We start from the raw sequence: 16,378 nt of genomic DNA on the forward strand, positions 1-16,378 counted from the left end.
GCCATTAGCCCCTACCAGGGATTAGCAAGAGCCAGTGCTCTCCATGAGGTTGGCCCATGCAGGTGACTTCCTCTGAGCACAAACAATCATGCGATCTTGGTGAGAGCCTGTGATCTCCACAGGGGTGGTGCTATGACCTTGGCCAGGGCCTGTGTCCTCCAAAGGGATAACTCTCACGACCCCTCTAACCTCTCCAGGTGCTGTTTGAGGATGCTGTAGCACACATCTGCAAGATCAACCGCATCCTGGAGTCTCCTCGGGGAAATGCCCTGTTGGTGGGCGTGGGCGGCAGTGGGAAGCAGAGCCTGTCACGCCTGGCTGCCTACATCAGTGCCCTGGACGTTTTCCAGATCACCCTCAAGAAAGGCTATGCGGTCGCAGACCTCAAGGTGAGGGCCCCAAGGGAGGCAGAGCAAAGGCCCACCGTACCCCTTCCCAAAGTGAGGTCAACCAGTGCCCTTGATCTCAGAGAAGGCCAGGACACAGTGGACTGGTGCGTAAGCTCCTGTGACGAGGGAGAAGAGCGCGTCCCAGTTACCCAGTGTTTCATCTCAGTGTAGGGGGTCAGAGTGGAGATCTACGCAAAGAAGGGTGGAGGTCCGTGCCAGAGCAGTGAGATTCCTGCTTTGGTCACTGGGTGAACTCTGCTGTCGCCAGTTCCCCACGTTGAAGAATTCAGAGCCACCGCTGCGCGTCTCGTCGCATGCCAGACCCTGATGCGAACAGTTCATCCTGAATTGACTGAGTCCACATTAGTGCAGTAGGTCCGCCGTGCCCCGGGCATGCTGCTGAGCCCTGCCATTGATTTCTCCTTCCCGAAAGCTGGTCTCACAGGGAGCACGTGCCAGTCAAACACTATTAAGCCAGAACAAGTCATCGGAGTGCAGGGGAAGAAACCTGACGTTGAGCAGCCCACATGACACAGTCATATCTACGTTCATGCTGGAGCTGCCTCAGCAGGGTCTGGGCGATGCCAGACCCGCCCAGGGAGCCCCTAGGGAACCTTCCCCACAGCGAATACAGCAGTCCCTGGCCTGGTCGCATGGGTCTGGAGGTTGGAGAGCTCAGTGCCTGGGATGTGGGGTGCAGGTGAGGACCTGGCACCCGTAGAGACCGGGGAGATTGGGAGTGCAGTCTGGGAACCACCACCTCTGGATGAGCCTCCGGCTGCTGGCCCCATTTCCTGTGCTTTCCCGTGGATTCCATGCTGAACATCACAGGACTAGCCAACTCTATCTTCAAATCCTCATGTAAAGGGACAGAGCCTCCCACACGAGGCCTTCCTGCACCATGCCAGCACACATGCTTTTGCCTTCAGTGACATCATCATGCCAATTCAAGTGCTGTCTGGATCCCCCACCACCAGGAGCCATGTGTTTTCGAAGGTTTTGTCCCATCCATCAGCCAGCTCCTGTTCTGTCCCTGTGGGGGCTTTATTACCGACTCTTCGCTTTAGAGCCGATAGTGGGTGCTCAGTCTTTTACTTGTGGTCATCAGCCACAGCAGCACTGTAATTATGGTCTAGAAATCCGTCACCCCACACCCACGGTGAGCAAGCTCCCTCCCTCCATAGACCCAGTTCAAAGAGTGAAGAAAAAGCTGGGGAAGAGAACCCACATCATAAGAGGGGCGCAATCTCCAAGCAGTTAAGCTGTCTTACAGTAGTGTCATGGTGCTGGTGTGACCTGGCATGAGCTGGTGTGAGCCGCCGGCACACATGCACTCTTGATGCTTTACAGCAGTCCTTTAAAGTGAGTCCCGGAAGCGGCAGGCACCTGCCAGAGGCTAAAGATGGGGGAGAAGATTTCAGAGTGTGCTCGGAAGCACTTAGGGTAACGTGTGGAAATCACTGGTCTCCATCCCAAGATGTGTAAGCTAAGGCCTGCCATATCTTAGAACAAAGGAGAGACACAGTCGACTGAGAGACGCAGAGGATGGCCCATGGGGAAGATGTGGCAGGCACACAGGAGATGGCCAGTGAACATGGTCCCCCTGGGGTTTGTAAGTGCCACAGAGGATGAGAGGCGGGTGGGCTCAGCAGCACAAGAGAGTCGATTGTAGTGATGGTGGCCCGTTGCTAGAGTTTTCCTGCCTGGCCCACAGTCAGGACAAATCTCTGTCACCCGCCAGTCCCACAGCCGCTCAGACCCAACCAAGTAAACACAGAGACTTATGTTGCTTACAAACTGTATGGCCGTGGCAGGCTTCTTGCTAACTGTTCTTATATCTTAAATTAATCCATTTCTATAAATCTATACCTTGCCACGTGGCTCGTGGCTTACCGGCATCTTCACATGCTGCTTGTCATGGCGGCGGCTGGCAGTGTCTCTCTCCGCCTTCCTGTTTTCTCTGTTCTCCTCTCTGTTAGTCCCGCCTATACTTCCTGCCTGACCACTGGTCGATCAGTGTTTTTTTTTTTTTTTTTTTTTTGGTTTTTCGAGACAGGGTTTCCCTGTGTAGCTTTGCGCCTCTCCTGGAACTCACTTGGTAGCCCAGGCTGGCCTCGAACTCACAAAGATCCGCCTGTCTCTGCCTCCCGAGTGCTGGGATTAAAGGCGTGCGCCACCACCGCCCGGCCAGTGTTTTATTTATTCACCAATCAGAGCAATTTGGCATACAGACCATCCCACAGCAGTGGCCCAGCATGCAAAGTGTGCAGGACAAGATGCTGGACAGACCACCAGTCAGCAGAGACGAGGGACAGGGTTAGGCTACAAGGCCAAAGCTGCAGAGGTTCTGGGCAGGCCTCAGTGAAGAACATTCCTTGTGGCTTTGGTTGTAGCAGGTTCTCCAGGGAACCTGGGAGACAGGGCGCCCAAGTGGATGCAGATGAGGAGGTTCCTCACACAAGGGAACCACCTCGTCGTGTCTTCAGGCTTCTGTGGCCCAACAGCTTCTCCAGAAGCTGCCATTTTGGCCTTAGCACTCAGGTGGCAGGATCCTTACCGTGGACTGTGGGGGTGGGCCTGCCAGCAGCTGCTTCCGGTGTGTCATCTGGAAAGAGCTACTGTCCTTCCTGCTTCCTGGGATGAATGTTGGATTCGTCACTGAGCCACAGTGCTAGGTGCACTGAAAGATAAGATCAGTGTCCTTACTCCGACCTCAGCAGGCCCCCACCTGGAGGTGTTCCTGAGGTCACTGCTGTGGAGAATTCCCCTGCAGCCTTGGCTTTTCCAAATTCAGAGCTTCTTTTTTTTTTTTTCCTCACTTTCAAAAAAAAAAAAATTTAGCTTGCCAAAAATATGGAGTTTGAGACTTGCTTTTTACCAATCAACCCCAAAAGAGGAACCTTGGCGATGTTTCTCTAAACTGGGAGCCCTTCAGGACTTGGGCTCCTATGCAATGGGTGAGCTAAGCCACTTTGGGCTTTTCATAGACATCTGTAAAACCTTTTAGAGAATTACAGAGCCTTTAGAGAATTGGTAGGCCTTACTAAGCAAATTAGTATGTGTGGTGGGCACATACCTATAATCTTGATATGTACAAGGCAAGAAGCCTTGAGAGTTTCAGGGTGTAGGGAGAGCCAATCTCAAAAAAACAAAACAAACAAACAAACAAACACCAGCCGGCTATAGCTCGGTAGTGGGGCACTTACCAGGCATGCACAACACCACAAGGCCCCTGGGCCCATCCCAAGCACTATACGGAAGAGAGGCAGGTGTGTGGGCTAGTTTTACCAACGTGACACAGCCATGTCATCTTGGAGGAGAGCGCCCCATCAGATGGCCTGTCGTGCATGTTCTTGACTGATGATTGAGACAGGAAGGCCCAGCTCACTGGGGACAGTGCCACCCCTGCAGTAGTGTCCTGGGTGCTATAAGAAAGCAGGCTGAGCCGGGGTGGGGGTGGGGTGGGGTGGGGGGTGACGCATGCCTTTAATCCCAGGCCAGCCTGGTCTACATAGTTAATTCTAGGTCAGCTAGGGATACATAGTGAGACACTGTGGAAGGAAGGAAGGAAGGAAGCAAGGAAGGAAGGAAGGAAAAGCAAGTGTGGTACTTTGAAAGACAATGGCCCCCAAAGGGAGTGGCACTGCTAGGAGGTGTGGCCTTGTTGGAGTGGGTGTGTCACTGTGGGGGCGGGCTTGAAATTCTATGCTCAAGCTACTCTCAGTGTCACAGTTCACTTCCTGTTGACTGCAAGATATAGGACACTTGGCCACTTCTCCAGCACCATGTCTTCTTGCACACCACTATGTCACACCATGATGATAACTGACTAAACCTCTGAAAATGTAAGCCACCCCTTATATTAAATGTTTTTCCTTTGTAAGAGTTTCCATGGTCATGGAGTCTCTTCACAGCAGTAGAAACCCTGACTAAGGCAGCAAGCAGGCAGGCTGGCAGGCTGAGGAAGTCGTCAGGAACAGGCCAGTAAGCAGCATTCCTCCATGGCTTTTGCTTCAGTTCCTGCCTTGAGTTCCTGATGCCCTAGCTCCCTTGATGATGTAGCATGAGTTGAGAGCTGGAAGCTAGAATAAGCCCTTTCTTACCAAAATTGCTTTATTTTTTGGCAAGATCTTTCCATGTAGACCATGGTTGTCCTCTAACTCACAGAGATTCACCTGGCTCTGCCTCCTGAGTGCTGGAATTAAAGGTATATTCCATATTGTTTTTGGTCATGATATCTTATCACAGCAATAGAAGTCTTAATTCCTTAGACAGGAATTAGTACCAGGTTGTAGGGTATTGCTGTAACTGACCTGTGTGTTTTGAGAGGACTGTGGTGGTATTTGAACTTTGGGCTGGAAAAGCCACTGAGTGCTCAGAGCTCAGTGAGCTGTTCTGTGGGATCTTGGGAGATGAGCATGCTGAGAACAGTGCAATGATGGAGGCCTGGCTTGTGACACTTCAGAGAGAAGCTTGAGAGTCCTTAAAGACTTTACCAGGGCCCTGTGTGTGATATTTTGAGCTAAGGACCTGTCAGCTTGCGGTGAAGAATCAATTATGAATAACAAGAGCCCAGGACCACTGAAGCAAAACCTTTGCTGGGATGGCTGAGGCTGGTCAGCTGAGGCTGAAGAATCAACCGTAATTAAGAAGAGACCAGTGTCACTGAGGTGAAGTCGTCTAGAGTGATTCCTCAGGGTCAGAGCATGGATGCTGCGGTTCAGAGGGGCCATGGCTGCATCTCCTGCTGGCAGCCAGAGTTGGGAGTGTTAAGAGCCACCCAGGTGGTGCTGGTTTTGAAGGCATGAAGGGGTCATGGAGAGCAGCTGAAGCTTGGCACTGTGTGTCAGGGCTGGAGTCCCTGAAGAGAGCCCAGGAGAGACCACTGGTGAAGAGGCAGTTATTTCTTTAAATCCTCCCAGGAATGTGGAAGGAGATTGCTGTGGTCAGGCCACTCTCCCAGGGTTAGGTCCTGGAATCTGAATGTGAATTAGTTTTATTTAGGGCCTTTTTCAGAGTTTCACCTGACCCCTGTCTCCTACTGTGTGTGTGTGTGTGTGTGTGTGTGTGTGTGTGTGTGTGTGTGTGCGCATGCGCGCAATGAAATGCTGGTTCTGCATTCTGCGTGTGGACCTTGTTGGCCAACCGTCCATCTCCAGGAAACTTCTAGTCTTACCAAGTTAGCCAGATGTGGCACACACCTGCAACCCCAGCTAACCAGATGTGGCACACACCTCCAGTCCTAGCACCTGGGAGGTGAAGGTAGGAGGATCAAGAGTTCAAGTTTAGTCTTAGCTATACACCAAGCTCAGGGCCAGTCTGGGCTGCATGAGACTCTGTATCAAAACCAACAGGACAGGCAAGATGGCCCAGTGCTTGAAAGTTTGGTCCTGGGGACCCACACGGTAGAAGGAGAGAAATGATTCCCACTGACCTCCACACATGCACACATTTAAAAATGCAATAAAATAACATCAAAAAGCCTTAAAGTCGAAACTCCCCGCCTCCCCTTCATCGGCCCTGGCACCTGCCTTTCTCCCTCCCTTCTCTGTGAATGTGACAGTTCTAGGGACCTTGTGCAAGTGGACCCTCAGTGTCTGTCCTCTAGTGTCTGACTGAAGCATGGTGTCCTCATGTTCGTGCCTGTGGCTGCAAGCCTTCCTTTTTGAGGACTAAGAGCCTTGCACCTAGCACGCGCCCATCCATCCATCCCCAGAGCATGGCAGTGTCCCCTTGAGGTCTCAGGCTCCTGGAAAGTCGGTCCACAAGTGCCCTTGCTGAGTGGCTGTGGACAACGGCCCTAAAGGAGGAACACTGTCCTTCTTCAATGCAGCTTGACCTCGCTACCCAGTACATCAAGTCCGCAGTGAAGAATGTGCCCTCTGTGTTCCTGATGACAGACTCCCAAGTGGCTGAGGAGCAGTTCCTGGTGCTGATCAATGACCTGTTGGCCTCCGGGGAGATCCCAGGGCTGTTTGGGGAAGATGATCTGGAAAATATTATCTCCTCCATGCGGCCACAGGTGAAGTCCCTTGGCATGGCCGACACTCGAGAGATATGCTGGAAATTCTTCATTGAGAAAGTGCGCAGGCAGCTCAAGGTAGGCTTCCACCTTGACAGTTGCCGAGGGGTTCAGCTTTTCCCCCTGTAACCTGGGTCTTCCTCTGTAGAGTTGGGGCTATTTCTTCCCAGGACATGAAAGTCAATCAGGAAAGAGTGGTGGCAATGGGGAGCAGCTGAGGAGCTAGGGCCTAGAGTTCATTTCTTAGGGCTGCCAGAGGCACCTGGGGGCTAGAGGAAACCTTGTATAAACACATATATCAAGTGTAAATAGATTGAATACCTTGAGGGGCTGGAGAGATGTTTCATCACTTAAGAGTACTGGCTGTTCTACCAGAGAACCTGAGTTCCATTCCCAGCACCCACACGGTGGTTCACAACCACCCATAATTCCAGCTCCAGGGAATCCAGACCTTCCTCTGGCCTCTGCAGACACTTGTACTCACATTCTCTCTCTTCCCCCCTTTTCATACATAATCATTTTAAAAATTAAAGAACACACCTTTAGGGGTGGGAAGACACCTTGGTCGTGAGCCTAGTAACCTGAGTTTAATTCTTAGAACCAGCAAGGAGGTGGAAGGACTAGACACATGAAGCTGTCCCATGATGTCCATACACATTGTATACAAATGTATGTCCCACCAACCAGATCCCAAATAAAGACACGCAGACGTATTATTAATTGTGAATGCTCAGCCTTAGCTTAGGCTTGTCCCACTAACTCTTTTAACTTAATCTGTTTTTATTCACTTACATTTGCCTCAGGGCTTTTTACCTTTCATTCTTTATGTCCTGCTTTCCTGCTTCCTCTGGCCCCTGGCATCTCTTTTCCTCCCCCAGCCTAACTTCCTCCTCCTATTTACTCTCCCTGCCTGGAAGTCCCACCTATACCTCCTTTCTTGCTATTGGATGTTCAGCTTTTTATTAGAGCAATCAGGTGTCTTAGGCAGGCAAGATAAAATGGCAATACATCTTTACATAATTAAACAAATGTTACATACCCTGACATAAACAAATACAACATAAACAAATACATCTTTACATAGTTAAACCAATTCAACTATGCATAGTTAAATATTCTACAACATGTAGAATATGTACAATAATAAATGAAATTTTTAGAGCAAGAAAGTAGCGCTTGACCTCGAACATTACCTGAAGAAAAGCAAGCTAAACTCCCTAAGACCACAGGCACCTAGAACATTTGGCTGCTCCTCAGGGTTCAGGTGGAGTGAGCCAACCCCCTGCCATGCTGAGTATCTATGGTCATGTGCTCCCCACTGGTGCAGTAAGACAGTGTCCCCTGTGTCCCTCTCTGGCTCACAGTCCTGTCAACAGATGTTGCTTGTGGCACTTAAGCTCCTGACAGCTGCAACCTGCCCCCACGGCCTGTTAGGGCCCTGACCACCAAGGGCTACAGACACTGTATCACCTCTAGAGAGAGCAGGAAGTCAGGTCATACTGCTGATCCACACAGCCCCTTCCATCCAGACACTGTGCCCCGAAAGAAATGCCAGAGTGAGCAAAGGGAGCCTGAGACTCCATAAGAAGCAATGTCCCCATCCACCAGGAGAGCCCAGGACAGTTCTCCACAGCTCCCCTCCATCTCCCAGGGAGGCTTGGGAAACCAGAGCCCCAACTGGAAATCAGCCCTCAGGGCTTGGAGGACATGCTACTTATCTAGCTAGGTTCAGAAGAAATTCCAGCCTCCCAGCTGTCAGTCCTCATCTGCCGAGTACAGGACCCATTCCCCACCCCTTCCTCATCCAGCCAGGTGTGGAGCTATCCTGCACTTCACGGCATGAGGTAGAGCTGTGAAGCTAAACACTGGTTCAGTGAGGTACCCAGCCATGCCTCACAGGGCTCTGCAGAAGTGCCCCCATGGACACTGAGGCCCGGAGAACACTGGGCTTCCAAAGGAGCCATCTGCCAAGATGACAGGATCTAACTGTAGACGAATTTCTAAATGGTCTTATTAAATAAAAAACATGGAGCTAGATATAGGGGTTAAAGCCTGAGAGAGATCAGAGGAATAGGAACAGCCACAAGCTAACCTCACCGCTTCCAAATGCGAGTGACTTCCTGTCTACCCACACCTATGTGCCTTGCTGTTCTGCCATCTGATTTGCTCTCTCTGTCCAGCTACATCACTTCCTCTTCCTGCCCAGCTCTGTCACTTCCTGTCTGTCTGTATAGACTTCCAGACTTCCATGGTTAACCAGTGTTAATTTAAGGCATGTGCCACCACACCTGGCTCTGTTTCCAGTGTGGCCTTGAACTCACAGAGATCCAGACAGATCTCTGCCTGCCAAGTGATCGGATTAAAGACGTGTGCTACCATTACCTGACTTCTTTGTTTACTTACAATGGCTGTTCCTATTCCTCTGATCTCCAGGCAAGCTTTATTTATTAAAGCACAAATAATATATCACCACATTTCAGCAAAAATAAAATATCACCACATCTAACCTCTGCCAAAATGACAGAGTCTAACCCCAGCAACAACCTACGGACATGGTCTAACCTCAGCAACAACAACTCCCACAGACATTTGTTTTGTCCCACATTCAGGTGATTCTGTGTTTCTCCCCCGTGGGCTCCATCTTGCGTGTGCGAGCCCGGAAGTTCCCGGCCGTGGTCAATTGCACAGCCATCAACTGGTTCCATGAGTGGCCAGAAGATGCTTTGGTGTCTGTGAGTGCTCGATTCCTGCAGGAGACAGAGGGCATCCAGGTGAGGCCGAGCACACCCAGATTCTGCCTTCAGTCCCTGACACAGGTGTCCCATCTATGCAGGAATGGCCCTGGGTGCTGGCCAGGGCTGCAGCACAGGGGAGCACCTTTTCATATCAACCAAGACTGAAACAAAGTTGTTTGGGCCATTTGTGGGGCAGAAGCTCCAAGCATCCTCAAGGAGGATGACAGATGATAAGCCCAGGGATCCAGTGCCAGAAATGCCCAGCAATGTTGCTGATGTAACTGGCATAGAAAAGCATGTTCTCTTGTGAGATGGAGACAGGAGGGTCAGGAGTTTTAAGGTCCAGCCTCCTCTAGGCAATAAGTCTGAGCCCAGCCTGGGCTACATGTCTCATATAACAAAAACCAAAAACAAACAAAAAAACAAAAAACCCAAAATCTGAGCTCTGCACTTCCCCAGTATACAAGCCTGTGAAAGCATGGGAATGTGTGCACACATGTGTCAAAATGATAAGCTCTGCTGCATCCCAGACTCTAGATTAACCTCAGTGATTCAAAGTCACCTGACACTCCCTCTGCCCAGCTCAGGGGGCGTTGCTCTCCTGCAACTCTTTTTAGTTCTTTTTCTCTCCTTTTCTTTTTTTTTTTTTTTCGGTTTTTCGAGACAGGGTTTCTCTGTGTAGCTTTGCGCCTCTCCTGGAACTCACTTGGTAGCCCAGGCTGGCCTCGAACTCACAGAGATCCGCCTGGCTCTGCCTCCCTAGTGCTGGGATTAAAGGTGCGCGCCACCACCGCCTGGCTTTCTCTCCTTTTCTTTAAAAAAAAAAAATTAATTAGCTTTGTGCCTGTGTGTGCATGTGAGTGTGTAAGCACACAAGTGTTTGGGGGGTGGCACACACACTTGCCACAGAGCAGGTATGGAGGTCAGAGGAAACTTGAGGGTGAGCCCCAGGGGATTGAATTTGGGTCTTCAGGCTTGGTAGCAATTAGCTTTACCCACTGAGCCATCTTGAAAACCCTCTTTGTAGGGTGTGTCTGTGTGTGTGTGTGTGTGTGTGTGTGTGTGTGTGTGTATGTATGCTTATGTGTGTGTACACACATGCACATGGAAACCAGAGGACTACCTTGGGTGCCATTCTCAGGAACATGACCTACTTCCTTAGAGAAACGGTCTCTCACTGCCTTGGAGCTTGCTAATCATCTAGAGCAGTGGTTCTCAACCTGTGGGTCACAACCCCCTGTGGGGGTCAAATGATCCTTTTACAGGGGTCACCTAAGACCATTGGAAATATCAGACATTTATATTACAATTCACAGAATAGCAAAATTGCATTTATGAAGTAGCAACAAACAATTTTATGGTTGGGCGTCACCACCATGAGGGACTGTGTTTAAAGGGTCACAGAATTAGGAAGGTTGAGAACCACTGCTCTAGAGTCTGGCTGGACGGCAAGCCCCAGGGATGCTCCTGTCTCCACCTCCCCAGCCCTGGGATTGCAAGCATGTGCCAACACACTGGACTTTTACGTGGGTTCTGGGGATCAAACTCAGCTCCTCGTGGCTGCAATGCCCTCGACTGGCCGAACCATCTCCTCAGACCCTCTCCTGTATCTCTTGACACTAGAGACAGGTCAGGCCTTGGCACATCTCATGCAGGGTCTGAGTGAATATGCTACGGCCTGCAGCGGCCCCTCTTCTTGTAGGCCCTACAGGATGAGGCTGGGGCCCCAGGAGGCATGGGTGTGTTGTATGGGGCCCCAAGAGGAGTAGCCCAGCTCATCTCATCCGTCCCGGCTTGCAGCCTGAGGTGAAGACCTCCATCAGTCTCTTCATGGCCTACGTGCACACCACAGTCAACGAGATGTCCAAGGTGTACCTGGCGACTGAGAGGCGGTACAACTACACCACACCGAAGACCTTCCTGGAGCAGATCAAACTCTATCAGAACCTGTTGGCCAAGAAGAGGATGGAGCTGGTTGCCAAAATTGAGCGGCTGGAGAACGGCCTCATGAAGCTGCAGAGCACGGCTTCTCAGGTAGGAGCCAGACACCCAGGCTGCTATAGTGCTATAGAACCTTCTCACGGCAACAGGGCTCCCATGGGGGACAGCCACATATGGAGGACAGCCACACGTGGGGTTGCAGTCATGTGTGGGGCTGAACATCCCAGGCAGTGGGATGCATGTGACTCCAACCTTTGAGAACTGGAGAACAGATGTGCAATCTAATACAAAGCAACAGATGTGAAATGCTTTGATGATGTCAGCGTTAAAGTGGGCACCCTGCACATGTGAGGTGTCTTAGGGTTTTTATTGCTGTGAAGAGACACCATGACCATGGCAACTCTTACAAAGAAAACATTTAATTGAGGTGGCTCACTTACAGTTTCAGAGGTTTAGTTTATTATCATCATGACGGGGAGCATGGTGGTGTGCAGGCAGATGTGGCGTCAGCTACATCTTGACCAGAGGCTACAGGAAGTTGACTGTCACAGAGTGACGCTTGAGAAAAGAGACCTCAAATCTCGCCCCCACAATGACACACTTCCTCCAACAAGGTCACACCTCCTAATACTGCCACTCCCTTTGGGGGCCATTTTCTTTCAAACCAACACATGGTGGTATCCTGCCTTGTGTCCAGGGAAGCATGCTTCTCAAGTTCAAGGCAGCCCATCAAAATGCAGCCATTTCTACATGCTGCTCATACCGGGTGCCTCTCACAGGCTTCTTAGAAACCTCCCCGTACTGTGTTAATTTTCAAGGTTTCTGCCTGGCTTTAAACCTCATTCATGTGGAGCCCAGACTGTCTCCACAGCCCCCTGCCCAAGATTGCCAGGAGGCCCAGCCGCCTCCTCCCTACCAGGTTGGGCCAAGATGAGCCTCTCACCAGCTCTCGGGAGTTTTTGAGCCCAGTCTCAGCTTCTCCCCCAGAAACCTGCAGGACCTCAAACACCCCACCCCACCCCCGCCTGAAGACCTTCAACAATCTTCTCAAATGAAACTTTTTTGTTAAGAGTACACTTTGTAGTCCTATCCAGCCTAGAACTCACTATGTAGACCAGGTTAGCCTTAACACTTTGGCAATCCCTCTGCCTCTGCCTCCCAACTGCTGGGATCACACACTTGTTCACCTCCCTCCCCACTCCCCAGTTCAGTTGACATTTTTTTTAATCTTGTCATCTTATCTCCTAGCACACTAGGAGTGTGTCTTAGGTATGCAGCGTCATGTATACACTTGGTGCTCAATATAAACTTTCCTTTGATATATTAAAAAGGCTCCAGAGTCACTGGGAGTTGGGAGCCGCCAAGGCTGTTCTCCTGAATCTGAGGCTGCCCTCAGCAGGCTTCGGCCCTCTCCTGGCTCCCCGTCCCTAGGTGGACGACCTGAAGGCTAAGCTGGCGCTTCAGGAGGCCGAGCTGAAACAGAAGAACGAGAACGCGGACAAGCTGATCCAGGTGGTGGGCGTGGAGACAGAGAAGGTTAGCAAGGAGAAGGCCATTGCTGACGAGGAAGAAATCAAAGTCGAGGTCATCAATAAGGTGGGTCTCAGGGGCCCCCTGAGGGGTCAGAGGCCACCCAGGGAGAGGACTCCAGCTGAGACATTTGTACAAGGACAAACCTCCAGACCAGGGAGGCTGGGAAAGAAGGCCCCATGCTCACTGGCTGGGTTCTAAGAGGACTCTCCTTAGAGAAAGCCCAGGGGCAGCCAAGCTCCTTACAGAGAGCCCCTCCACTGCAGTACGGCCAGGCACTGCTGCTGCCCGGTCCAGCCCGGCCCTGCCCGAGGGCAGCACCTCTCCTGCAGTGGCGGCGTCTTTCCTGTACTGTCCTTTTGTGTGGTTGTTCTGGGTTCAGTGGATCTGGAGATGGAGCCTAGGACCTCACACATGCTAACTGAGCAGTGCTGACCACGGAGTCACCTCCCCAGTCCTGTTTTGATTGTGTATTCTATGTATTCTTTCACTAAGTTGCCCATGTTGGCCTTGAACTTACAACATTCCTGCCTCAGCACCCCAAGTAGCTGAGAGTGCAGACCCATGTCACCAGGCCTGGCTTCCCTCTGCATCTTAATGGAATGCTGCATTCTGTGTGTGAGGGTCAAGGTGATGCCACCTGATTACCAGTCCTTATACTGTGGCTTCTGCTCTGGGTTCCCCCATGTGGGCAAACTGCCAGGTAGAAACAATTGCTTAGGGGAACGTCCTCAGGCCCCTATCTGGACAGTGGATAAATTTTAAGTCCCCACAGTTACTGCCTACTCTCTCCAAAATGGCAGCTGGCACCCATTCCCCAAGGAGCCCTTCACACCCTGGGCATATAGCTTCTCCCTGGAGCAACCAGGTAGGGCCCGAGTAGTTCCCACTGAGTGCTGGACAGGGAGGAGACCCAGGTTGGGATGACCAGGAGCTGGGTCCCTGTTCTCCTTTTAACCTGCAGAGCCACAAGCCTGTGAGGGAGATAGGGAAACTGAGGCTTGGGGTGGTCCATAACTTCCCTTGGGTCTTGAACTAGTGGGTGACATAGTCTCTAAGGTTTGGACATGGGACCCAAGACCAGACAAAGACCTTGTGACCCTGTTTCTCGATGACAGCATGCAACAATTGGTGTCCTGACTCTTTCCACTCCCTAGCCCTCCATCCACGAATGTCCCACATGGGGTGCTTTGGGAAAAAGCTAGGGTTACCCCATCACCACTGCTGATCTTTGCCTCCTATGTCCCCTTCCCTTAGTTATGCCCCACAGGTGTCCCTAAAGGATCCTCAGGGAGAAAAGACTGTCCTCTGTCCTTCCCCTGGGGCCCAGCCACATGCTCAGGGTCTGGTGACTGCCCTCCACTCCCCTGTCACCCGGCTGCTGCTCCTGTGCAAAGACACCAAGTCACTCTGATCTCTGAACTTTGCAAGAAGGCTGAGGGTCCTTTCCAACCAAAAGCAAAGGAGTGCCCCCATGAGTGGATGCTCACGTGCACTAACTGTTGCTGCCTTTTAAGCCACAGCTGTCGAAACAGCAACTGAAACTCCACTGCTACCTGCCACAGTTAGGCCACAAGGGCCATAGCCAGAGGAAAATCAGTTCCCTCAGGCACTGACTCTTTCAAAGCTACAAAGGGAACTTAACTAAAACTCTGTCCCTCTAAAGAACTCTAGATTCAAAGGTTAAGGAGGAATTCTGCTCCTTGGAGAGGCTGAATTGCAAGTAGCTCACCTCCTCTCCTTGTGAGTCTCTTCACCCCTCCTTAAAAACCCTTTCTCACCTGGCTCCTCCCTACCACTTCCTGTTAGCTAGTCGCTGACTCAGCCTCTTGATCCCATGTGAATTTTATTTAATCAAACATCTTTGCATCATTAAACAAATGTTCCAGAGCATAAACAAAAGTAACGCATCTTAAAATAATTAACTTTAACATAGTAAGACTGTACATAAAAAGAACAATTATCAAGTAAAGATTGCATTCACAATGTAATAAATTCCAGTTCATTTGTGTCTGGCAAATTAAAAGAAAATACTCCATTATCTATCCTATCTTAATGAATCTAAAGTTTTATACCTAATTTACTCTCTACCATAACTAAGGAAAACTGCAACTATAACTATCTAGTCTTCAACTCCATCAAAGGCCCCAGAAGGATAATATTATGTGAGTAAACAAAAAGTTCATTGCAAACAACTTCCAAAACTCTAGAAATGACAGAGACATCTGGCTGCCTGGACAGTAACTCAAAGTTCCTTCTGCAACCTTGGGGCATCCGTCTTCAGTCTACAGGCCTAGAGTATCAGGCAGACTTCTCTGTGAAGCAGGAAATTTGAAGGACTGTGCTATCTTGTTTTGGCAAAATTCAACAATTCTTTTTCCTATGTGTCCTGCATGTCCAGCCTGCACAGCACATTGTCAGCAGTCAAAGGCAAGAACAGTTTCTTTGCCCAGTGGCTAACCTTGGCACAATGAAAGCAAACTCCATAAGGAGTTTCTTCAATGCCCATCATCTCTGAAGTAAATTGATGCTGCCAGGAGCAGATGTGTCTCATTATCATGAAAAACTTTAAGTTAACAAAACATTTTAAATGCCATATTCCATAGGTCTTTGAAGTTTTTGAAGACCATCTATCTAAAATATATCTATTTAACCTAGAAAACATACCTAACATGTCTACAAATTTGATTGTTATAAATGACTAACTACTAACCTATGTTTCTTGATTATCCTAAATAGTTCATAATAATAGCTTTCAAATTTTAACTTATATTTTTAAATGAACTGCACAGGTACAATACTTTAAGCAAGAGTAGAAACATATACACAATATGTCGTAACAAAAACAACCTTAAATTTGTATCAGTATACAAAAATCCTTTAAACAAGAGTAGAAACAGCCGGGCAGTGGTGGCGCACGCCTTTAATCCCAGCACTCGGGAGGCAGAGCCAGGCGGATCTCTGTGAGTTCAAGGCCAGCCTGGTCTCCAAAGCGAGTTCCAGGAAAGGCGCAAAGCTACACAGAGAAACCCTGTCTCGAAAAACCAAAAAAAAAAAAAAAAAAAAAAAGAGTAGAAACATATATACAGTATAACAAAAATAACTTTAAATTTGTATCAATATACTATATTCTCCTAAATGATAACAAACATCCATAACCTACCAAATAACCAAAGACCTCCCTCATACCCTAACTCTTGGGAATGTGGGCATAGTTTTCTCTAGACTGCTCTGTCTGTAGACAAAGCAGCTTTGGGGTCCCAGAGAGAAAATTTCAGATAATGGCCAAATCCTGGGAAGACGGCAGTAATCTTTGCTGTCAAGAGTCAGGAGATCTTGCCTGATCAAGCCTGATTCATATTAACCCTGAAGGAATCCACAGCTTCTCGTCTCCTGTGGGAACAAAACTCCAAAACATTTTTTATTTCCATTTGACAAATACAATTTTTAACTTTTTAAAAGTTAAGGCATTCCTAAAGTATACAGGCTGATTTATTTCAACAATCCATCTTTCAGTTCCAGGTCTCTTTGCAGCTGTCCTTTGCTTTTCAACAATCAAAAAATTCTAAATCAACACAATAACATACAGGATTCAGACTCCCTGTGTATTTCCCATCTTAGGTGACTTTTTTCTTTTATATTATTTTACTCCATCTTTAAAAACTTTATTATTTTTAAACTATTCATTTCTTTCTATGACTATACCCTTTTTCTTTTCTTAAGCCTACGCACATTGTTAAACACACTGGAGCCTGTTTAGA

General features: G+C 49.3%; 1 protein-coding gene across 2 annotated transcripts in view; it reads left to right on the forward strand.

The window, feature by feature from the left end:
• Dnah17 (dynein axonemal heavy chain 17) overlaps positions 1-16,378 on the forward strand; it is a 122,233-nt gene that overhangs the window by 69,083 nt on the left and 36,772 nt on the right. For both annotated transcript variants that reach the window (XM_052755897.1, XM_052755898.1), the window contains 5 exons: positions 198-389; positions 6,223-6,489; positions 9,021-9,182; positions 10,947-11,180; positions 12,519-12,683. In XM_052755897.1, the coding sequence (XP_052611857.1) occupies positions 198-389; positions 6,223-6,489; positions 9,021-9,182; positions 10,947-11,180; positions 12,519-12,683 (1,020 nt within the window). The remainder of the gene's footprint in view (positions 1-197; positions 390-6,222; positions 6,490-9,020; positions 9,183-10,946; positions 11,181-12,518; positions 12,684-16,378) is intronic.

This window comes from Peromyscus californicus, unplaced genomic scaffold (genome assembly GCF_007827085.1).
Source record: "Peromyscus californicus insignis strain IS unplaced genomic scaffold, ASM782708v3 Scaffold_3__1_contigs__length_106647218, whole genome shotgun sequence".
Classification (NCBI taxonomy): domain Eukaryota; kingdom Metazoa; phylum Chordata; class Mammalia; order Rodentia; family Cricetidae; genus Peromyscus; species Peromyscus californicus.